The sequence below is a fragment of the Pseudophryne corroboree genome, chromosome 3 (genome assembly GCF_028390025.1).
Source record: "Pseudophryne corroboree isolate aPseCor3 chromosome 3, aPseCor3.hap2, whole genome shotgun sequence".
Lineage (NCBI taxonomy): Eukaryota > Metazoa > Chordata > Amphibia > Anura > Myobatrachidae > Pseudophryne > Pseudophryne corroboree.
In genome coordinates this window covers 167,690,597-167,714,944 of record NC_086446.1, presented here as the reverse complement: position 1 = coordinate 167,714,944, position 24,348 = coordinate 167,690,597, and the positions used below count along the sequence as shown (strand labels likewise).

Genomic DNA, 24,348 nt, shown 5'->3' with positions numbered 1-24,348 from the left:
ATAGCAGTTATGAGCAGATTGGCTGGTACTTTATCTCCAGCGACTTTATCTCCATCCAAGGCTTAGTAAATAGACCCCTAATAGAGCTATTGTCAGCTGTGAATAGTCACGGCCCGACATGCCATGCAGCAAGCCGCGTTTCAGCAAAGATAAGCATGGCTACATCTGCACTGGCTGATGATGTACCGTGGCACAGTGATGCATACCTCCCAACATTCTCGGTTCAAAAAGAGGGACTCCTGCGCGCGCCCGAAAAGGGGGCATGGCCTAACCGTAAGGGGGCATGGCCTCGTGGCACTACCGCGATCGCGAGTCACGCCCCCGTTTTTCAGCACTAAAGGGGGCATGACCAGCGCTCTGTGACCAGCGCTCACCCTGCCTTCACTGAATAGACGCTGTGCGCAGGCGCACAGCATCTATTCACCGCTGCTCTGCTAAGCAGAGCAACGATGACAGGAGCCTCCCAACTGCCCCTCCCCCACCGCGGGACACTGCGGCCCGCGGGTGGGACAGCGGGACAGTCACAAAAAAACGGGACTGTCCCGCGAAAATGGGGCCAGTTGGGAGGTATGGTGATGCTCAGTCTCTATTTCCTACCATGCTAAGTATAGGCTATTTATTCCACCTACTCAGGAAGGAAACAGTACACAACCATGTTCCATGTGTCCCATGTCCATATACACTGCTTTAACCATCACACATTTTTATTGAAAAATAAAGCTATTTTTTTCGCAGATAAAACAAACACTTTTCTACTGCATGTGTTTGTTTCTTTGTGTCTTCCTATAAGAAGGGACAGACATCCACCTTAGCAAACTGCTTCTGCAACTTTGAAGAGACCGTTTGTATGAAGCTTCCTGTTCATGAAACCTGTGCAAAAAAAAAAGGATTATATCACTAGATGCTGTCACATAAATCATTATTATCATTATCCTTTATTTATATGTTACCACAAGGGATCCTCAGTGCCCAATTCAAGAGTACATAAACAAATAAGCAAAACAAGAAAACAGTGACTTAAGGGGGGTACACATGTAGTGATTTTTGCTTCATTTCTAAGCAATCTGACTAGATTGCTTAGAAATTAAGCACACATTGCTCTGCGTGTGTGCCCCATAGCGATAGCGATGCGTGGTTCCATGCGTCGCTAGCGCTGGCTCAGATCCTGACTGCATGCACATCGCGCTGAGCCCGAATCGCAACGTGTGTACCCCCTTTTACAGCTGAAGACAGTAGGGGATAGCCAATTACCTCCGGTACATTACCGTGCAGTGCCGTAAATTCATCCCAGTTGGCCGGAGGCAAGATAAATGTTGGTGCTCCCCCATAAATATAAATTACAAGTGCATATATATATATATATATATATATATATATATATATATATATATATATATATATAAATACGGTAAAATCCACACTCCAGACTTGAAAAGATCAACGATGGGGTGCTCCACAAAGGCCTATAGGCCAGTATATAGAAATTTGGGTATGCAGGCACTCACCAGTAAATTCCAACAGGTATTTATTAATAACTCACAGAGACATAAAGACGGTGTGTCGACGTTTCGGTCATCACGTGACCTTCTTCAGGACATCATACAGGGACATCAGGAAGACAACTGTCCAGTGCATCACCATTCACCATATGTCACACAGGCTTCCCTTAAATAGCAGAGACAGGCCCAAGCCACACCCAACCAGTAATTGCCACAGGAAGTGCCACAAAGGGCACTAATTTCTGCACACTAACAACTGTCTTAACAAGGACATAAAGCCTATATGGGCAATAGTGCTATAATGTGACTCAAATCCTAATATCTCTACCTAGAACGTCACAAATAAATCAAAAACCAGCAAAACACGGCCGCGACCGGAAGTGCCATGCGTTCCACTGTCAGTGGAACACATCATGACCGGAACCAGAAATGACGGCCGGGACCGGAAGTGACGTGATACGCATCAGAAAGAGCTCATCGTTATGTTAAAAAACAAGTGGGAGGTGGTATACACAGAGTAAGCCACACTCCGCCCCCCTGGCAGACATATCACCATGGTAACCAACCACTATCAATGTATATATGGAAGTAATGAATGCTTACTTACTCTATCACAAAAATATATAGTAAATGTAACCATTAGTCTAGCCAGGCGATTATTGTGGGAGTGTCAAGTGCTGTAGCCTCACCCATAAAAGGGAAAAGCCTGAGGACAAACACCACATAAAACAAATACTTACAAAAATACCAGGAACTGCTTGTACGGAGCAGACAAAGTCTGACCCCCATCAAACAGCTCCCAACACAACAAATAAACTATCATAACAAAAAATTAATCCTAACAATTAACTGAAAAAATAAAAAATAAAAAAATAAGAATTTACTCACCGGTAATTCTATTTCTCATAGTCCGTAGTGGATGCTGGGGACTCCGTAAGGACCATGGGGATTAGCGGCTCCGCAGGAGACTGGGCACAACTATAAAGAAAGCTTTTAGACTACTGGTGTGCACTGGCTCCTCCCACTAAGACCCTCCTCCAGACCTCAGTTAGGATACTGTGCCCGGAAGAGCTGACACAATTAGGAAGGATTTTGAATCCCGGGTAAGACTCATACCAGCCACACCAATCACACCGTATAACTCGTGATACAATACCCAGTTAACAGCATGATAACAACTGAGCCTCTCAACAGATAGCTCAACAATAACCCTTTAGTTAAGCAATAACTATATACAAGTATTGCAGACAATCCGCACTTGGGATGGGCGCCCAGCATCCACTACGGACTACGAGAAATAGAATTACCGGTGAGTAAATTCTTATTTTCTCTAACGTCCTAAGTGGATGCTGGGGACTCCGTAAGGACCATGGGGATTATACCAAAGCTCCCAAACGGGCGGGAGAGTGCGGATGACTCTGCAGCACCGAATGAGAGAACTCAAGGTCCTCCTCAGCCAGGGTATCAAATTTGTAGAATTTTGCAAACGTGTTTGCCCCTGACCAAGTTGCAGCTCGGCAAAGTTGAAGAGCCGAGACCCCTCGGGCAGCCGCCCAAGAAGAGCTCACTTTCCTCGTGGAATGGGCTTTCACTGATTTAGGATGCGGCAGTCCAGCCGCAGAATGTGCAAGCTGAATCGTACTACAGATCCAGCGAGCAATAGTCTGCTTAGAAGCAGGTGCACCCAACTTGTTGGGCGCATACAGGATAAAGAGCGAGTCAGTCTTCCTGACTCCAGCAGTCCTGGAAACAAAGATTTTCAGGGCCCTGACTACATCCAACAACTTGGAAGCCTCCAAGTCATTTGTAGCCGCAGGCACCACGATAGGTTGGTTCAGATGAAAAGCTGATACCACTTTGGGGAGAAACTGGGGACGAGTTCTCAATTCTGCCCTATCCATATGGAAAATCAGATAAGGGCTTTTACATGACAAAGCCGCCAATTCTGAAACACGCCTGGCCGAAGCCAAGGCCAATAACATGACCACTTTCCACGTGAGATATTTCAAATCCACGGTTTTCAGTGGCTCAAACCAATGTGACTTTAGGAAATCCAACACCACGTTGAGATCCCAAGGTGCCACTGGAGGCACAAAAGGGGGCTGAATATGCAGCACTCCCTTAACAAAAGTCTGAACTTCAGGTAGTGAAGCCAATTCTCTCTGGAAGAAAATCGATAGAGCCGAAATCTGGACCTTAATGGAACCCAATTTAAGGCCCATAGTCACCCCTGACTGTAGGAAGTGCAGGAATCGGCCCAGCTGAAATTCTTCCGTTGGAGCCTTCCTGGCCTCACACCACGCAACATATTTTCGCCATATGCGGTGATAATGGTTTGCGGTTACTTCTTTCCTAGCTTTTATCAGCGTAGGAATGACTTCCTCCGGAATGCCCTTTTCCTTCAGGATCCGGTGTTCAACCGCCATGCCGTCAAACGCAGCCGCGGTAAGTCTTGGAACAGACAGGGCCCCTGCTGCAGCAGGTCCTGTCTGAGCGGTAGAGGCCATGGGTCCTCTGACATCATTTCTTGAAGTTCCGGATACCACGCTCTTCTTGGCCAATCCGGAACAATGAGTATAGTTCTTACTCCTCTTCTCCTTATTATCCTCAGTACCTTTGGTATGAGAGGAAGAGGAGGGAACACATAAACCGATCGGTACACCCACGGTGTTACCAGAGCGTCCACAGCTATCGCCTGCGGGTCTCTCGACCTGGCGCAATATTTTTCTAGCTTTTTGTTTAGGCGGGACGCCATCATGTCCACCTGTGGTTTTTCCCACTGGTTTACAATCATTTGAAAGACTTCTGGATGAAGTCCCCACTCTCCCGGGTGGAGGTCGTGCCTGCTGAGGAAGTCTGCTTCCCAGTTGTCCACTCCCGGAATGAACACTGCTGACAGTGCTAACACGTGATTTTCCGCCCATCAGAGAATCCTTGTGGCTTCTGCCATCGCCGTCCTGCTTCTCGTGCCGCCCTGTCGATTTACATGGGCGACCGCCGTGATGTTGTCTGACTGGATCAGTACCGGCTGGTTTTGAAGCAGGGGTTTTGCCTGACTTAGGGCATTGTAAATGGCCCTTAGTTCCAGAATATTTATGTGCAGGGAAGTCTCCTGACTTGACCATAGTCCTTGGAAGTTTCTTCCCTGTGTGACTGCTCCCCAGCCTCGAAGGCTGGCATCCGTGGTCACCAGGACCCAGTCCTGTATGCCGAATCTGCGGTCCTCCTGAAGATGAGCACTCTGCAGCCACCACAGCAGAGACACCCTTGTCCTCGGAGACAGGGTTATCAGACGATGCATCTGAAGATGCGATCCGGACCACTTGTCCAACAGGTCCCACTGAAAGGTTCTTGCATGAAACCTGCCGAATAGAATCGCTTCGTAGGAAGCTACCATTTTTCCCAGGATCCGCGTGCAATGATGCACTGACACCTGTTTTGGTTTTAGGAGGCCTCTGACTAGAGATGACAGCTCCTTGGCCTTTTCCTCCGGGAGAAACACTTTTCTCTGTTCTGTGTCCAGAACCATCCCTAGGAACTGCAGGCGTGTCGTAGGGACCAGCTGTGACTTTGGAATGTTTAGAATCCAGCCGTGCTGTTGTAGCACTTCCCGAGATAGTGCTACCCCTACCAACAACTGCTCTCTGGACCTCGCCTTTATCAGGAGATCCTCCAAGTACGGGATAATTAAAACTCCCTTCCTTCGAAGGAGTATCATCATTTCCGCCATTACCTTGGTAAAGACCCTCGGAGCCGTGGAGAGACCGAACGGCAACGTCTGGAATTGGTAATGACAATCTTGTACCACAAACCTGAGGTACTCCTGGTGAGGATGGTAAATGGGGACATGCAGGTAAACATCCTTGATGTCCAGCGATACCATGTAATCTCCCTCGTCCAGGCTTGCAATAACCGCCCTGAGCGATTCCATCTTGAACTTGAATTTTTTTATATATGTGTTCAAGGATTTCAAATTTAAAATGGGTCTCACCGAACCGTCCGGTTTCGGTACCACAAACATTGTGGAATAGCAACCCCTTCCTTGTTGAAGTAGGGGCACCTTTACTATCACTTGTTGTGAATACAGCTTTTGAATTGCCTGTAACACTGCCTCCCTGCCTGACGGAGTGGTTGGCAAGGCAGATTTGAGGAAACGGCGGGGGGGAGACGTCTCGAATTCCAGTTAGTACCCCTGAGATACTACTTGAAGGATCCAGGGATCCACCCGTGAGCGAGCCCACTGATTGCTGAAATGTTTGAGACGGGCCCCCACCGCACCTGGCTCCGCCTGTGGAGCCCCAGCGTCATGCTGTGGACTTAGAGGAAGCGGGGGAGGACCTTTGCTCCTGGGAACTGGCTGTATGCTGCAGCTTTTTCCCTCTACCTCTGCCTCTGGGCAGAAAGGACGCGCCTTTAACCCGCTTGCCCCTATTGGGCCGAAAGGACTGTACCTGATAATACGGTGCTTTCTTTGGTTGTGATGGAACATGGGGTAAAAATGTAGACTTCCCAGCTGTTGCTGTGGAAACGAGGTCCGAGAGACCATCCCCGAATAATTCCTCACCCTTATAAGGCAGAACTTCCATGTGTCGTTTGGAATCTGCACCACCTGTCCACTGCCGAGTCCATAACCCTCTCCTGGCAGAAATGGACATTGCACTAATTTTGGATGCCAGCCGGCAAATATCCCTCTGAGCATCCATCATGTATAAAAGTGCGTCTTTTATATGCTCTACGTTTAGCAAAATAGTGTCCCTGTCTAGGGTATCTATATTTTCTGACAGGGAATCTGACCACGCAGCAGCAGCACTGCACATCCAGGCTGAAGCTATAGCCGGTCTCAGTATAACAGCTGTGTGTGTATATATAGATTTCAGGATAGCCTCCTGTTTTCTATCAGCAGATTCCTTCAGGGCGGCCGTATCCGGAGACGGTAGTGCCACCTTCTTGGACAAGCGTGTGAGCGCTTTATCCACCCTAGGGGATATTTCCCAGCGTGACCTATCCTCTGGCGGGAAAGGGTACGCCATTAGTAACCTCTTAGAAATTACCAGCTTTTTATCAGGGGAAGCCCACGCTTCTTCACACACTTCATTTAATTCTTCAGATAGAGGAAAAGCTAATGGTAGTTTTTTCTCTCCAAACATTATACCCTTTTTTGTGGTACCGGGGGTAACATCAGAAATGTGCAACACATTTTTCATTGCCTCAATCATGTAACGTGTGGCCCTACTGGAAGTTACATTAGTCTCATCGTCGTCGACACTGGAGTCAGTATCCGTGTCGACATCTGTGTCAACCATCTGAGGTAGCGGGCGTTTCAGAGCCCCTGATGGTTTTTGAGACGCTTGGGCAGGCACAGGCTGAGAAGCCGGCTGTCCCACATTTGGTATGTCGTCGAACCTTTTATGTAAGGAGTCGACACTATCACGTACTTCCTTCCACAGCACCATCCACTCAGGTGTCGACCCCGCAGGGGGTGACATCACATTTACAGGCATCTGCTCCGCCTCCACATAAGCCTCCTCATCAAACATGTCGACACAGCCGTACCAACACACCGCAAACACACAGGGAATGCTCTGACAGAGGACAGGACCCCACAAAGCCCTTTGGAGAGACAGAGAGAGAGTATGCCAGCACACACCAGAGCGCTATATAACACTGGGATCCCACTATCAATGAGTGTTTTCCCTATAGCTGCTTATAATATCTATATTGCGCCTAAAATTAGTGCCCCCCCTCTCTTTTTTACCCTTCTGTAGTATTCAGACTGCAGGGGAGAGCCAGGGAGCTTCCTTCCAGCGGAACTGTGAGGGAAAAATGGCGCCAGTGTGCTGAGGGAGAAGCCCCGCCCCCTTTTCGGCGGACTTTCTCCCGCTTTTTCTGTAATACTGGCAGGGGTAATTTTACATCTATATAGCCTCTAGGACTATATATGATGTATATTTTGCCAGCCAAGGTGTTATTTATTGCCCTCAGGGCGCCCCCCCCCCCCCCCCCCCCCAGCGCCCTGCACCCATCAGTGACCGAAGTGTGAGGTGTACATGAGGAGCAATGGCGCACAGCTGCAGTGCTGTGCGCTACCTTGGTGAAGACCGAAGTCTTCTGCCGCCGATTTTCCGGACCTGCTTCGTGCTTCTGGCTCTGTAAGGGGGACGGCGGCGCGGCTCCGGGAACGAACACCAAGGTCGGGTCCTGCGGTCGATCCCTCTGGAGCTAATGGTGTCCAGTAGCCTAAGAAGCCCAAACTACCACCTGTTAGGTAGGTTCGCTTCTTCTCCCCTTAGTCCCTCGCTGCAGTAAGTCTGTTGCCAGCAGATCTCACTGAAAATAAAAAACCTAAATATACTTTCTTTCTAGGTGCTCAGGAGAGCCCCTAGTGTGCATCCAGCTCAGCCGGGCACAAGAATCTAACTGAGGTCTGGAGGAGGGTCTTAGTGGGAGGAGCCAGTGCACACCAGTAGTCTAAAAGCTTTCTTTATAGTTGTGCCCAGTCTCCTGCGGAGCCGCTAATCCCCATGGTCCTTACGGAGTCCCCAGCATCCACTTAGGACGTTAGAGAAATATAGAATGTATATCGTACATTCCACAGATTGGAATTCCTCGGGGCCCTACCTACCCCTAACGAAGAAAAATATTATATGGATTGTGTTCGTTTAAACCACGAGGGAACAAAGTGTCCAATTGGTAAATCCAACGTGATTCACGCTGACGCAGCAATTTATCACGGTCACCACCGCGTAGAGGCATGGGAATAAAGTCAATCAGCATACAATTCAGGCTTGAAATTGAGTGGGCCATTGTTAGAAAGTGCTTAGCCACTGGCTTATCCGTCTCTTTTGTGGCCAGTGCTGTACGGATGGAGTAACGATGATTTGCCATCCTATCCCGAAAGCAACGGGATGTCATACCGACATAATATAGGCCACATGGGCAGATGATTATATATATTACATAGTCCATTTTACAATAGAGTCGATGTCGGATGTTGATTCTTTTCCCACTATGTGGATGCGTGAAGTATGTCCCGGTCTGTAAGGATCTGCATGTGGTGCAGTCTGGACACCTGAAGCAACCCTTCCGTCTAGTGGGTAGCCAACATGCAAGGGCTCCACTCGGTTGCACAGAAGGTCTAATCGGTAATTGGTTCAAGTTTGGCCCCCGTCGGTAAGCACACATAGGTGGTTGTGCACTTAGAGCCTTGAAAGCAGGATCCGTAGAGATGATCGGCCAATGCCGCCTAATGGTCTTCTCCGAATAGATAGATTTAGTATCATATGTAGAAGTAAAGGTCATTCTACCTGCATTCTTGTTTGTTCGTGAGTTATCAACCTGTTGTGCATATTTGTTTCTAGCCCTGGTGAGGCATCTGCAGATAGTCTTACGTGAATAGCCTCTTTCAATGAACCTCTCTGTCATATCTTGAATCTGTGCCTCCGTATTGATGGGAGATGTGTTGTAGCGTAATATCCGTATAAACTGCGAAATCGGCAAGCTGTCCTTAAGTCTATAGGGGTGGTGGCTGTGAGTGTGTAACAATGTATTCCGATCTGTCTCTTTTCGATAGAGAGTAGATATCAATCGGTTATTTTCGAAAGAAATGGTTACATCTAGAAAATTGAGTGAAGATTGACTAATCTGATATGTAAACCGTATTGGGCTAGGTAGTGCATTCAGATACTCAACCATTGCCTTGAACTCAGTCTCGGTGTCACCCCAAACAAAAAATAAATCGTCAATATATCTCCCAAAATATAGTATTTTATCCCCATACTTTGGTAGTATGAATGTATTCTCATACTGTTGCATGTAAAGATTTGCATAGGCGGGCGCCAGGTTAGACCCCATGGCTGTCCCCGCTACTTGCATAAAATAATCTTTACCATAAAGAAAATAATTGTTGGTCAAGACCAGCCTAGCCATATCTACAAGAAACTCAGTGGGAGGACCAGTATGTGGACTTGAAATCAATGCTAGCTTCATAGCTTCCAGACCCTCATTGTGCGGTATAACCATATATAATGACTGTACGTCCATAGATGCTAGCCATACATTAGCGGGCAAAACACCCAAAGATTTAATCTTGTCCAGGAAATCTGGAGTATCACGTATGTAGCTATGCATCCGCTGGACGTATGGCTGTAAGAGCTTGTCCAAGAACACTGCTACTGGCTGAAGAGTCGAACCCCTGGCCGAAATAATGGGGCGGCCAGGTGGGTCAACCAGTGTCTTGTGGATCTTGGGAAGTGTGTATAATATGGGGCACACGGGGTGTTCAACTTTCAAATAAGCACTAATGCTGTCATCTAACCAACCATGCTGTGCACCCAAATCTATAACAGAATCCACCAATTTTTGAACCCTGACAACAGGGCTAGCATGCAGTTTATGATAGGTATTAGTATCAGCTAATTGGCGGTGGATTTCACGATCATAAGTGTGCCAGTCCTGGATGACAATGGCCCCGCCCTTGTCCGCCTTTCTAATCACCAAACTATCATTATGCATTAGATCACGCAAAGCCTTCCGTTGTGAAGCCGTTAGATTGTCATAGCTAGGCTCACTATTTATGGTAGACATATCATGTTCAATCAATCTCAAAAAAGATTTAATACTAGCATTAGAGGTTTGAGGGTCAAAAGAACTGGGTTTGTTGAGATTAAATTCGGAATTAGGAACAGATTCCTTCCAATGGAATGGAAAAAGATACTTCCATTGGAAGGCCTATGTCTGATGGACACCTATTCACTTGTTCCACCCGTTAACTACATCTAAGAGTTGTGGATCTTTTTAAGAAAAAGTGTAGAAAATATTAATTTTAAATATGTAACTTGTTTTTAAACATATATTTTTTGGGGATTCCTCGGGCCCTAAATGCATTTGGTTTCTCTGACCTTGCCTTGGCATTGTATCGAGTGTCGCCTCACCATTTTTTGGGTATTACATTGTTTGCTATTTCCTTGCTATCTCTGCTAATTTTGATGTCAATTTTATATTGGTGTAATTGTGTGCTTTACCACATATTAGAAGCTCTGTGTTTGGTCTGGTCCTCCATCTTTGCCCGGTCATGTCCACGGATACCATGCAGATTGCTGATGAAGCAATTTTTCAAATTGCTCATAGTACTTTGATCTCACTGACCGATGACGACGCAGAAAAAGTCCTATTTGATCACACCGAATTTTCCAAACTCCCAGATGAGACACCATTTGATTTATTTCACGACGACGTGAAGTGGATTTAACCCTTCACGGACAATTTCTATCAGATTATTATAGAAATAAAAAAATCCCAAGGGGGTTTCGCGTACATAACGTACCCACTATTGGTAGGAACAACTTAACATTTTGCACCAAATGGTGCGGTGTTTTAAACAAGTGCTCACTTGATCTCATCTTTCTGGTCATTGAAGAGGTGGGCACTGAGCTTAAACAGGTACGCCAGGATATTACCGCTTTTAACACCTTACACTTAACTACATTATCCGGTGATAAGACCAAGGATTGGCTGAGCAATTTGGGTGACCAGATCAACACTTACCAGCAAGAATTGGTGGCTTTTAAACGGAAAAAACTTACTGTAGTAAACTCTGATTATACTAAAAATCAGGTATATAGATGGCTTAGAGGAGAAACTAGGAATTTCCCTCAGCGGAGATATAATCCTCATCCTAGATCTAGGACAACATATACTGATGACACTTCCACTTCTCAGTCTAATTCAGACAGTGAATTTGTTGATAATCGTCCCCCAAGTGGTTCAGTGCCTACCCCATCTTCTTTAGGGCGTACAACCAGGAATACCGCCAATCCGTCCCGAAATCGCGGGTCAGGTACCCAACGCGGAGGGGCAAATTCAAGAAGAAGAGGGAGGGGCAAACGTTAGATACGGCAGTATTTAACCTCTCCAGTCACATACTTACGTCTGATGAAATGGAACTGTTATCACTTGGTTTGTCCTTTGTGCCTAGAATTAACCACAATAGTTTCAGTTGGTCAGTAGATCAGTATAAGTTCGGTAGAAAACTCAGATTGAGAGAATTTTTTGCTGATAAGGAATCTGTTCCTAATACCGAATTTAATCTCAACAAACCCAGTTCTTTTGACCCTCAAACCTCTAATGCTAGTATTAAATCTTTTTTGAGATTGATTGAACATGATATGTCTACCATAAATAGTGAGCCTAGCTATGACAATCTAACGGCTTCACAACAGAAGGCTTTGCGTGATCTAATGCATAATGATAGTTTGGTGATTAGAAAGGCGGACAAGGGCAGGGCCATTGTCGTCCAGGACTGGCACGCTTATGATCGTGAAATCCGCCGCCAATTAGCCGATACTAATACCTATCATAAACTGCATGCTAGCCCTGTTGTCAGGGTTCAAAAATTGGTGGATTCTGTTATAGATTTGGGTGCACAGCACGGTTGGTTAGATGACAGCATTAGTGCTTATTTGAAAGTTGAACACCCCGTGTGCCCCATATTATACACACTTCCCAAGATCCACAAGACACTGGTTGACCCACCTGGCCGCCCCATTATTTCGGCCAGGGGTTCGACTCTTCAGCCAGTAGCAGTGTTCTTGGACAAGCTCTTACAGCCATACGTCCAGCGGATGCATAGCTACATACGTGATACTCCAGATTTCCTGGACAAGATTAAATCTTTGGGTGTTTTGCCCGCTAATGTATGGCTAGCATCTATGGACGTACAGTCATTATATATGGTTATATCGCACAATGAGGGTCTGGAAGCTATGAAGCTAGCATTGATTTCAAGTCCACATACTGGTCCTCCCACTGAGTTTCTTGTAGATTTGGCTAGGCTGGTCTCGACCAACAATTATTTTCTTTATGGTAAAGATTACTTTATGCAAGTAGCGGGGACAGCCATGGGGTCTAACCTGGCGCCCGCCTATGCAAATCTTTACATGCAACAGTATGAGAATACATTCATACTACCAAAGTATGGGGATAAAATACTATATTTTGGGAGATATATTGACGATTTATTTTTTGTTTGGGGTGACACCGAGACTGAGTTCAAGGCAATGGTTGAGTATCTGAATGCACTACCTAGCCCGATACGGTTTACATATCAGATTAGTCAATCCTCACTTTTTCTAGATGTAACCATTTCTTTTGAAAATAACCGGTTGATATCTACTCTCTATCGAAAAGAGACAGATCGGAATACATTGTTACACGCTCGCAGCCACCACCCCAATAGACTTAAGGACAGCTTGCCGATTTTGCAGTTTATACGGATATTACGCTACAACACATCTCCCATCAATACGGAGGCACAGATTCAAGATATGACAGAGAGGTTCATTGAAAGAGGCTATTCACGTAAGACTATCTGCAGATGCCTCACCAGGGCTAAAAACAAATATGCACAACAGGTTGATAACTCACGAACAAACAAGAATGCAGGTAGAATGATCTTTACTTATACATATGATACTAAATCTATCTATTCGGAGAAGACCATTAGGCGGCATTGGCCGATCATCTCTACGGATCCTGCTTTCAAGGCTCTAAGTGCACAACCACCTATGTGTGCTTACCGACGGGGGCCAAACTTGAACCATTTACTGATGAGACCTACTGTGCAACCGAGTGGAGCCCTTGCATGTTGGCTACCCACTAGACGGAAGGGTTGCTTCAGGTGTCCAGACTGCACCACATGCAGATCCTTACAGACCGGGACATACTTCACGCATCCACATAGTGGGAAAAGAATCAACATCCGACATCGACTCCATTGTAAAATGGACTATGTAATATATATAATCATCTGCCCATGTGGCCTATATTATGTCGGTATGACATCCCGTTGCTTTCGGGATAGGATGGCAAATCATCGTTACTCCATCCGTACAGCACTGGCCACAAAAGAGACGGATAAGCCAGTGGCTAAGCACTTTCTAACAATGGGCCACTCAGTTTCAAGCCTGAAGTGTATGCTGATTGACTTTATTCCCATGCCTGCGTCAGTGTGAATCACGTTGGATTTACCAATTGGACACTTTGTTCCCTCGTGGTTTAAACGAACACAATCCATATAATATTTTTCTTCGTTAGGGGTAGGTAGGGCCCCGAGGAATTCCAATCTGTGGAATGTACGATATACATTCTATATTTTTTATTTTTTCAGTTAATTGTTAGGATTAATTTTTTGTTATGATAGTTTATTTGTTGTATTGGGAGCTGTTTGATGGGGGTCAGACTTTGTCTGCTCCGTACAAGCAGTTCCTGGTATTTTTGTAAGTATTTGTTTTATGTGGTGTTTGTCCTCAGGCTTTTCCCTTTTATGGGTGAGGCTACAGCACTTGACACTCCCACAATAATCGCCTGGCTAGACTAATGGTTACATTTACTATATATCTTTGTGATAGAGTAAGTAAGCATTCATTACTTCCATATATACATTTATAGTGGTTGGTTACCATGGTGATATGTCTGCCAGGGGGGCGGAGTGTGGCTTACTCTGTGTATACCACCTCCCACTTGTTTTTTAACATAACGATGAGCTCTTTCTGACGCGTATCACGCCACTTCCGGTCCCGGCCGTCATTTCCGGTTCCGGTCATGATGCGTTCCACTGACAGTGGAACGCATGGCACTTCCGGTTGCGGCCGTGTTTTGCTGGTTTTTGATTTATTTGTGACGTTCTAGGTAGAGATATTAGGATTTGAGTCACATTATAGCACTATTGCCCATATAGGCTTTATGTCCTTGTTAAGACAGTTGTTTGTGTGCAGAAATTAGTGCCCTTTGTGGCACTTCCTGTGGCAATTACTGGTTGGGTGTGGCTTGGACCTGTCTCTGCTATTTAAGGGAAGCCTGTGTGACATATGGTGAATGGTGATGCACTGGACAGTTGTCTTCCTGATGTCCCTGTATGATGTCCTGAAGAAGGTCACGTGATGACCGAAACGTCGACACACCGTCTTTATGTCTCTGTGAGTTATTAATAAATACCTGTTGGAATTTACTGGTGAGTGCCTGCATACCCAAATCTCTCTCTCTCTCTCTCTCTCTCTCTCTCTCTCTCTCTATATATATATATATATATATATATATATATATATATATCTATATACACCCTGATGTAGGTTATTATAAACCAAAACGTTGAGTAGCCTGTGGGCGCCTGAGTCTTCATTTTGAGTGAGCAAAAATCCTTGAATGCCACCATTTCTATACTGCGTATAGATAGACAGATGTTTTTCACAATTTATAGTCCCCAGTACAGCTGAAGGGCTAGGGCCACAGGCAGCCTTACTTCCTACAATAACCACACAAGTAGCTGTCACATTTACACACAGTGGGCCTTATTCCGCTTCAGTTCCAGTTTTGTTAAAATAGTAAAACTGCAACTGCAGTCACTCGTATGCTGGGGTCTGCCCAGCATACTAATATAATTGCGATCGCATCGCTGAATAAGGGAAGCCCCCCTGGCAGTGCAGTCTTGTTGCGAAGCAGGAGGGCCACCACCATTTTCGTTGTAGCAGCGGCACCCCGAAAAAGGCCCAGATCAGCCCCCATTTCCGACACCATGTGCCTGCAACGCCGCATCAGGCAATCAGGCAGAGGCTTTCGCAACAATGCGATCGCATTTGCCGGCCTGCGCACAGAACGGACCCTGCGCGTGGGCACTTTCCCCGATTTTGGCTTAGTGTGATCACATTGCATATTCAACCCATGCTGAATAAGGGCCTGTGTTCAGCCTTTTAAAATAACCACATCCAGACTTGTATGTATTATGCCATCCGTATCAAGATAAGTGCCAATGTTGGTAAAAATAAATGAAAGAAATAATAAAGAAATAACCCACACACATCTTTCGCTTAAACACACATATACACACATGCTGCTGCTAACATTTAATAATGAAGAACCTCGGCACCCCCCACATGCACCACACACACTAGGGGTCATTCCGAGTTGATCGCACGCTGCAACTTTTTGCAGCCCATGCGATCAACTAGATGCCACCTATGGGGGAGTGTATTTTTGCATAGCAAGGCTGCAATTGCTTGTGCAGCCCTGCTATGCAAAAAAAGTTTTGTGTAGAATAAGACCAGGGTAAGAGTTACTTACCCTGTACGAGGAATCCAGCGTTGCAGGTCCTGGAATTTACCTCAGACATCCACCCTCCAAACACCTGGACACGCCTGCGTACGCCGCACCACTCCCAGAAAACGCCTTCCTCCTGGCAATCTTCTTGCGATCACAGAAGCAATTGCTTTCTTCGCTCTCCTTGTCGCTGGGCAACAATGCACCTGCGCATAGCGGCCGCCGTGCATGCGCAGGACCGACCCGTTCACACCGCTGCGAAAAACAGCAGCGTGCGAACGGGTCGGAATGACCCCCACTGTACAGCTTACAACTGCAGGCTCTGCCTACCTGTGACTATCGGGGCAGAAGAGAAGAGTGCTGCACCCAGCCAGCTCTTAAACAGCATGGGAAGTGCCTGGGAGAGAAGCTCCTCTGTCTCAAGGAAGCAGGCATCCGCCACCCTCCCCGCACTGTGACTCTGTGGATACGCTGCTCCTCTGTAAAGGTCGCGGACAGATGGCAGGTCACGTCTGCGACAAGTCACTAGAGGACAAACAGTCCAGGTGACGGTGCAGAGCACCGCTAATGCCGATAGAGCTCCACCCTGCCCCCAAATGTCACAGGTCGACAGCACATGGAGCCGAAGGCAATGGAGAAAAGATGCCCTCGCCAGGAGAGGAGCCCGGCGGCAGCCAACTCCATTGTCTCTGGCAATTCCGCCTCTGTTACTGTGGGTAATGATATCGCCTGGGGCAATCTTATTAGCCCTGATAAGCTGGCACGAGCATGGCTTACCGGGGATTGCATCACCTGCCATCAAGTCCCTGGCAGCTTCTGCTCGGCACTGCAGCTCCGATTCCCACTCCCCTGTCACATGACTCCTTCCTGGCCGGGGCATCCGGGGCAGGGAAAGAGAGGTGAGTGGCGAGTCACAGGACTGATTGCTGGGTCACAGGGCTGAGTGCCGACTCCTGGGCTCCCTCCCTGCTGCTGCGGCGGGCGCAGGGAACTGAATGGAGGGTGTCGGCGTGGCTTATCAGGTATTTTGTATCCACTGCCTGAGGCAGGCAAAACAAAATCCATGATAAGTTCTGGCTTTTTGGGGCTGGGGAGCCGAAAACAGACAGGTTTTACTGAACCTGTGTGTTTTCCGACTAATTTTTTTGTTTTGTGGGAGATCTATTTGTATACCACGTAAAAACATTGTGAATAATCACAAAAAACTTCAATTTTTGGCTCCTAATTCGATACCCCACAATATAGGACAAGTACACGGTACATAAACATAGCTGCATCAGCAGACGACGCTGAAATAAGTATCAGGGTGGCAGATAACCACGGAATTTGGTGCTGTCGAAGATGGTTCAAGTAAGACAGACAGGGGTGACACAGATGGGGTAGACAGTGATCGCGGAACAGAGGGTTAGCAGTGGTGAATTTACCATTTGGCAGGTGAGGCACGTGCCTAGGGGCAGCACCTGTTGGGGGGCGGCACTTGGATGCTTACGTTGGTACTGTCAAACTGAAATGCACCAGTAACTACAAAATATTTCCACTATATTGTACCATATGCCATCCTGAATAGTGTGTTACCGGGTAAGACATGCACAAACTGCCCCTGTAAGCTGTCCTATTTAGTAAATATGGGATGCATTTGGCATCCCGGTGGTGGGGACACGGAAGGTCATGTGATGGACGGCGGAATCCCAACACTGCTCAGGGGACCGGTGCCAGGACACAGACAGCCGACATCCCGAAGGTAAGTATCACTGTGGGTATTAGGGGTAAGGACCGGGGGAGGTTAGGGTTAGCGCTAGCTGCCGCCCCCTAGATTTAGCCCCAGCCTCCACCAGAAGGGTAGGGCACTTACACCCCAAATGTGTCAGGATTCTCAGTTTAAGAATGCCAGGGTTGGTCATGTGACCGCCGGCATCCCCATTGCCAGCATATCATACTACACCTGTAAATATACACTGCACAAAAAAATAAAGGGAACACTCAAATAACACATCCTAGATCTGAATGAATGAAATATTCTTATTAAATACTTTACATAGTTGAATGTGCTGACAACAAAATTACACAAAAATTATCAAAGGAAATCAAATTTATTAACTCATGGAGGTCTGGATTTGGAGTCACACTCAAAATTAAAGTGGGAAAACACACTACAGGATGATCCAACTTTGATGTAATGTCCTTAAAACAAGTCAAAATGAGGCTCAGTAGTGTATGTGGCCTCCACGTGCCTGTATGACCTCCCTACAACGCCTGGGCATGCTCCTGATGAGATGGCGGATGGTCTCCTGAGGGATCTCCTCCCAGACCTGGACTAAAGCATCCGCCAACTCCTGGACAGTCTGTGGTGCAACGTGGCGTTGGTGGATGGAGCGAGACATGATGTCCCAGATGTGCTCAATTGGATTCAGGTCTGGGGAACGGGCGGGCCAGTCCATAGCATCAATGCCTTTGTCTTGCAGGAACTGCTGACACACTCAAGCCACATGAGGTCTAGCATTGTCTTGCATTAGGAGGAACCCAGGGCCAACCGCACCAGCATATGGTCTCACAAGGGGTCCGAGGATCTCATCTCGGTACCTAATGGCAGTCAGGCTACCTCTGGCGAGCACATGGAGGGCTGTGCGGCCCCCCAAGGAAATGACACCCCACACCATTACTGACCCACTGCCAAACCGGTCATGCTGGAGTATGTTGCAGGCAGCAGAACGTTCTCCTTGGCGTCTCCAGACTCTGTCACGTCTGTCACATGTGCTCAGTGAGAACCTGCTTTCATCTGTGAAGAGCACAGGGAGCCAGTGGCGAATTTGCAAATCTTGGTGTTCTCTGGCAAATGCCAAACGTCCTGCACGGTGTTGGGCTGTAAGTACAACCCCCACCTGTGGACGTCGGGCCCTCATACCACCCTCATTGAGTCTGTTTCTGATCGTTTGAGTAGACACATGCACATTTGTGGCTTGCTGGAGGTCATTTTGCAGGGCTCTGACAGTGCTCCTCCTGTTCCTCCTTGCACAAAGGCGGAGGTAGCGGTCCTGCTGCTGGGTTGTTGCCCTCCTACGGTCTCCTCCACGTCTCCTGATGTACTGGCCTGTCTCCTTGTAGCGCCTCCATGCCCTGGACACTACGCTGACAGACACAGCAAACCTTCTTGCCACAGCTCGCATTGATGTGCCATCCTGGATGAGCTGCACTACCTGAGCCACTTGTGTGGGTTTTAGACTCCGTCTCATGCTACCACTAGAGTGAAAGCACCGCCAGCTTTGAAAAGGGACCAAAACATCAGCCAGAAAGCATAGAAGCTGAGAAGTGGTCTGTGGTCACCACCTGCAGAACAACTCCTTTATTGGGGGTGTCTTGCTAATTGCCTATAATTTCCACCTGTTGTCTATTCCATTTGCACAACAGCATGTGAAATTGATTGTCAGTCAGTGTTGCTTCCTAAGTGGACAGTTTGATTTCACAGAAGTGTGATTGACTTGGAGTTACATTGTGTTGTTTAAGTGTTCCCTTTATTTTTTTGAGCAGTGTATATACAAAATGAAAAACAAAAAACAAGTCCTAGTTAGTGGCTTTTATTTTCCTATTAAATTTGCTATCATGTAATGAGGGCTTATAACTAATCAATTAAAATAATAAAATTAAGGGGGGGGGGGGGCTGCTCTGTTGTGCCTAGGGGGCGTCCTCACTCTCTGCCCTGGAGGGCTAGGAGAAGATTTGGCTGGATTTGGTGAAGAAGTGGGTCTTGAGGGCCTGTTTGAAGTTTTGTAAAGGGGCGGAGAGTCTGAGGAGGAAAGGTAGAGAATTCCAGAGAAAAATCTTGGAGGTAGGAGTGGAAGGTGTAATCAGTAGACAGGAGAGGCAGTGTGCATTAGCTGAGCAAAGTGGATGGGTGGGAGTGTAAAGGGAGATAATGTCAGAGAAGTAAATGGGAGAGGAATGGGTGCGGGCTTTGTGAGTATGAGAAGCTTGAATTGGATTCTGAAAGGGAAGGGGAGCCAGTGAAGGGGTTGTAGGAGATGGGATGTGAATGTAATGTGTTTAGTGAGGAAGATGAGTCAGGCTGCAGCATTGAGTATATATTGGAGTGGAGAGAGGTAATTGTCAGGTATGCCAGATAGAGATTAGTCCAGTCTGGAGATGACCAGTGGGTGGATAAGGGTCTCAGCATCTTGGGTGAGAAATGTCTAACCTACAGTTTGTGGAAGTGGGGGATAGGTGGAGTCATGACAGGAAACATAAAAAAAGGAATCATGGCTGAAGGATAAGGATCCTGGCACAAAGATGGAAACTTGAGTCTATTATTGAATATATCTTGTATGAGAATACAAGGAAGATGCTGCACATACTGTCCTAGCACCTCCCTTCCTGATGTCTGATTGTCAAATCGCCCGGCACTTTATGATGATGAACTCACAGACTCCTGTAATGCTAGGGGGTATATTTACTAAAATCAGATTCTACTTATCATTTATCTAGCTGCTTCTGGAAGATAATAGCTAGAATATGATTGATTGCTATGGGCAACATCTCCACTTCTAAAACACCTGCACCATAGTACTGTAAATATACCTCTATGTGCCTGGCAGTGTACAGGAATGACGTGCAGATGAGAAGTGGGTCCCCCAAGGGGCTATTTACATAGTCACCAGGACATCTTAAATTACTGTGTCAATTTTTAGCCACATTGGTTAATAAATAATCTCCCAGTTCTCATCTATGAATGTCAGTCCTCCTCAGTCTACAACCCTATTTCCCACTTCACAATAAGCTGTCACTGCTCTCTATCATGCAGTAAACTAAGCTGAAGTTGCTTTGCTGATTGGTGTGTAAAGGGTAAATCAGCAAAACAATTTCAGATTAGTTTACTACAGCAGCTGTCATCTATGGATGATGTTATCACTAAGTTTATCTTCAAGACTTTTGCTATTATAATTTATTAGAGGGCGGAGCCAACTTGTCACTCCAGCATCAGCAAAAAACTAATCCCCCTTCTTTTAAAACTACCATAGCCTTAGCCTGCACTTATGCAGTTTGGACATGCCTGTGCTAGACTATTTGCCATGTTACCAGGCCTACCTGCACTTTTCTAGGATAATACTTATTTGACTGACACTTTTTTATTGCTATTTGTTTGAACATCCCCAATATTAATAGTTTTGTTATATTTGGAGCATACAGGGCCATTGAGATCGGGCTGGGTATTGGGTGGGCATGGGCAAATCCAGAGAGGTGTGGCCATGCCCCTAAATACAATTTAAATACTGTACATGTGCCTTGCGCTTGACAGGAGACACCGTGTGCAAATCAGCCAGGAACAGATCCAGGGGGCGAACAGTGGGATTCCCCCTCCTTAACACTCTTTACCTGCTCTCTGCCACTGGCCACTTTAAATAGTCAGGCTGCTGCCACTGAACAGCAAGAGCTCCTCTCTTTACCTGTCCAATGTGCAGCTGACCCAGGCTCCCTTTTAAGCTCCTTCAACAAGCCTGAGCCCAGGAAATGAGTACAGTGTCAGACTGGGGCATGAAGGGCCCACCGGGGGATGCTGTTGTAGGGGCCCATGCTTAAAGGTGTGGCCAGGCTCCAACGGGGCGTGGCCAGTCCTCACAGAGGTTTGGCTAACCGTTACAGAGTACATGTTCTGTTCCCCTTGGTAAATATATAATAAACCATATTCTTGTGAAGTACAATGTAACATAAGTATAATGCATAATTCAAGTGCACTAGGATAGTGTCTGGAACCTGATCCCTAGAGGAGGAGGAAGGCCACAGGCAGTAGGGCCCACCGGTGGATTTCCCTGTTCCCCTGTGGGCCAGTCCGACCCTGAATGAGTACCTTCTCCCCTCCTCCACCCCCAACCAGCATCCCTGGAAACATGTTACATTAAGATTATTCATGAATAATGGATAATAATTTCTTACTTGCCTTGTATTGTACATCTTTGGTAAGATCATGCCTTCTTGGTTTTCACCAGTCCCTTAGCGACCAGACTGCGGTATAATTCTTGCACATAGGTGTAAACGCATTTTGAGTCTGGGACCTTCATGCGCACCATGTCCTCCACATCCAGAAGAGGAGGGCAGTCTGCAAGGTTCCTGAAAACATTGAACAGTAAGTGTTACAGAGGAGGATATTAGTAAGATCGTGGGAGCGTCTAGTAGTGTGGGATCAATAATATAACAAACACTATAATTGAAGGAAATAGAAAGACTATAATTGGAGGAAAATTGAGTTGTACGTATTGGACTGAAGTTGAGTCTTTATCAACATGGTAAAACTGACATTGGTGGAAGTCACCAACGCAGTGCTGCTGCCACCATCACCTTATAATGGAGCAGAGGTATGGGCATCTAATGGACACCTGTACCACTGCTCAAATAAGTAAAAAGAAAAGTAACCTAGGGGCTTTGTGGAAACAGCCCCTCAAAGTGGTGCCCGCTCCTGGCCAGTACCAGTTTTGCCCCTCCCATGGCTCTTTGGCCATGTCCAGTAATTGCCTTGGGTATCTCCCATACAACAATTCAAAAGGTGAAAGCCCTGCGGAGGATTAGGGGCCATCTCTTATGGCCATCTATAAATAAGGTAGCAAATAGTCGCAATCTCTTCCATCTTTATCCATCCCTTAACATTCCCCCTTCACACCTGTATCTCTGTCCCCTACCCTCCCGTGTCTCTACCCCTATATGTATCTCTGCCCCTTCCTCTGCTGCATCTTTGCCCCCTGTGCCAGACAAAGTGAGACTGCCAATCAGGACTATAGATGATTACATATATTATTATTTTATAATACTAGAGTGTATTATTTTACAGGGAGGCTGCTGGCAACAGCCTCCCTGCTTCGTGGGACTAAGGGGGGGAGTAGTGTCCGCCCTGCGAGGTCTGAGTCACTATCTCGGCTGAGAGGACACTGAGCTCCTGAGGGGATCGAACGTTCCCCGCCACAGTGGATCGCTCACCCCGGCAGCATGCCACCACCCCCTTACAGAGCCAGAAGATCAGTGGTGAGTCAATCACCGCCCCCCCTAGCAAGCGGGGAGCTGGTGTGAAGATGGCGGCAACAGATTATGGAGCGCAGTACTAACTGCGCTCCGGGGCTCAGCGGTACATAGTGCAGCGCTATGAGGGGCGCCCTGAGCCAGCGCCTACACCCTACACTTACCTCTTAAGCCTGTCAGGGTCCCGGGATCACTGCTAGCATGAATCCTCAGGCCAGTATAATCTCATGAAGAGCGGGAAGACAGCGCCATTAAGGGGGCGGAGCTTCTAAGAGCGGACCTAGCAGTGTTCAGCACCATTTTCCTGCCTGCAGAAACGCTGTCAGTGAAGAGCAGTCCCTCCAGAGCAACTCCAGCTATCTCTTACGGTACCAGGGGGTTGTAGAAGAGGGGGGGCTGTGTAAAGACTGTGTTCCCACAAACGTGCTCTTGGCCAGATTATGCATGATGACACGGATACCGATTCTGACACGGCAGACAGTGATGGGGATGTGCTCAGGGGGGCCGCATCTCTTGCTAAAGGGGTGCAGTTGATGGTAGAGGCTATTAGGGATGTGTTGAATATTGCTGACACAACACCTGAGCAGGTTGAGGAAGCTTACTTCACTGACAATAAGAAAGCCTCGCTAACCTTCCCTGCGTCCAAAGAATTAAATGCTGTTTTTGAAAAAGCATGGCAAAACCCGGAGAAAAAATTTCAGATCCCTAAATGATTACCAGTTATTTATATAGCGCACACATATTCCGCAGTGCTTTACAGAGAATATTTGTCCATTCCCATCAGTCCCTGCCCCAGTGGAGCTTACAGTCTATATTCCCTACCAAATGTACACGCACACACATTCATACCAGGGTTAATTTTGTTGGGATTTAATTGACCTACCAGTACATTTTTGGATTGTGGGAGGAAACAGGAGTACCCGGAGGAAACCCACGCAAGTATGGGGAGAATATACAAACTCCACACAGGTAGAGCCATGGTGGGAATCAAACCCATGACCTCAGTGCTGTGAGGCACTAATGCTAACCATTACACCATGCATACTGCCCAATGGGAAAAATGGGAAAAACCACCCATAGTGGACGCGTCTGTATCCAGACTCTCGAAAAAGGTGGTTTTACTGGTTCCAGGATCTATCGCCTTAAAGGAGCCGGCTGATTGCCAAATTGATACTACGCTCAAATCTATATACATGGCTTCAGGGGCGATACTACGTCCTACTATTGCCTGTGCATGGATTTCCAAAGCTATAGTAAAGTGGTCAGGCACATTACTTGAGGATTTGGATACAAGTAACGTTGAATTGTTTTTACGTAACATTCAGGATTCTGCAGGATTTGTGGTGGAATCCATGAAAGACCTGGGTTCAATGGCTGCAGGAATTTCTTCCATGTCTGTCTCAGCTCGGCGAGGACTGTGGCTACGCCAGTAGTCTGCCGACGCGGAATCCACGAGAGGTGTGGAGACCCTACCCTACACAGGTAAGGCTCTCTTTGGTGAAGCGTTGGACATGTGGATCTCCACGGCCACAGCGGGTAAGTCACCTTTTCTTCCCTCAGCTGCACCTGCTACGAAGAAACCCTTTTCTTCAGCTGCAGCACAGTCCTTTCGGGTTGCTAAAACAAGAAAGGCCAAACCGTCCAACACCTTCTTTAGAGGAGGTCGACCAAAATCCAAGAAACCTGCTGCTGCGGGTTCCCAGGAACAGAAACCCACTTCAGGTACGCCAAAGTCCTCAGCATGACGGTGGACCACACGGCCTGG

At 46.9% G+C, this 24,348-nt stretch overlaps 1 protein-coding gene across 3 annotated transcripts in view; it reads right to left on the bottom strand.

Moving 5' to 3' along the window:
- Positions 1–686: 686 nt before the first annotated feature.
- The window catches only part of SMTNL1 (smoothelin like 1), a 173,403-nt gene continuing 149,741 nt past the window's right edge, over positions 687–24,348 (bottom strand). For 2 of the 3 annotated variants that reach the window (XM_063958574.1, XM_063958571.1), the window contains 2 exons: positions 21,514–21,683; positions 687–870 (listed from right to left, as the gene is read on the bottom strand). In XM_063958574.1, coding sequence (XP_063814644.1) covers positions 21,539–21,683 — 145 coding nt within the window. In that variant the 3' untranslated portion in view covers positions 687–870; positions 21,514–21,538. Of the gene's footprint in view, positions 871–21,509; positions 21,684–24,348 lie in introns of all 3 variants that reach the window. The other variant, XM_063958572.1, reaches the window with a different exon arrangement.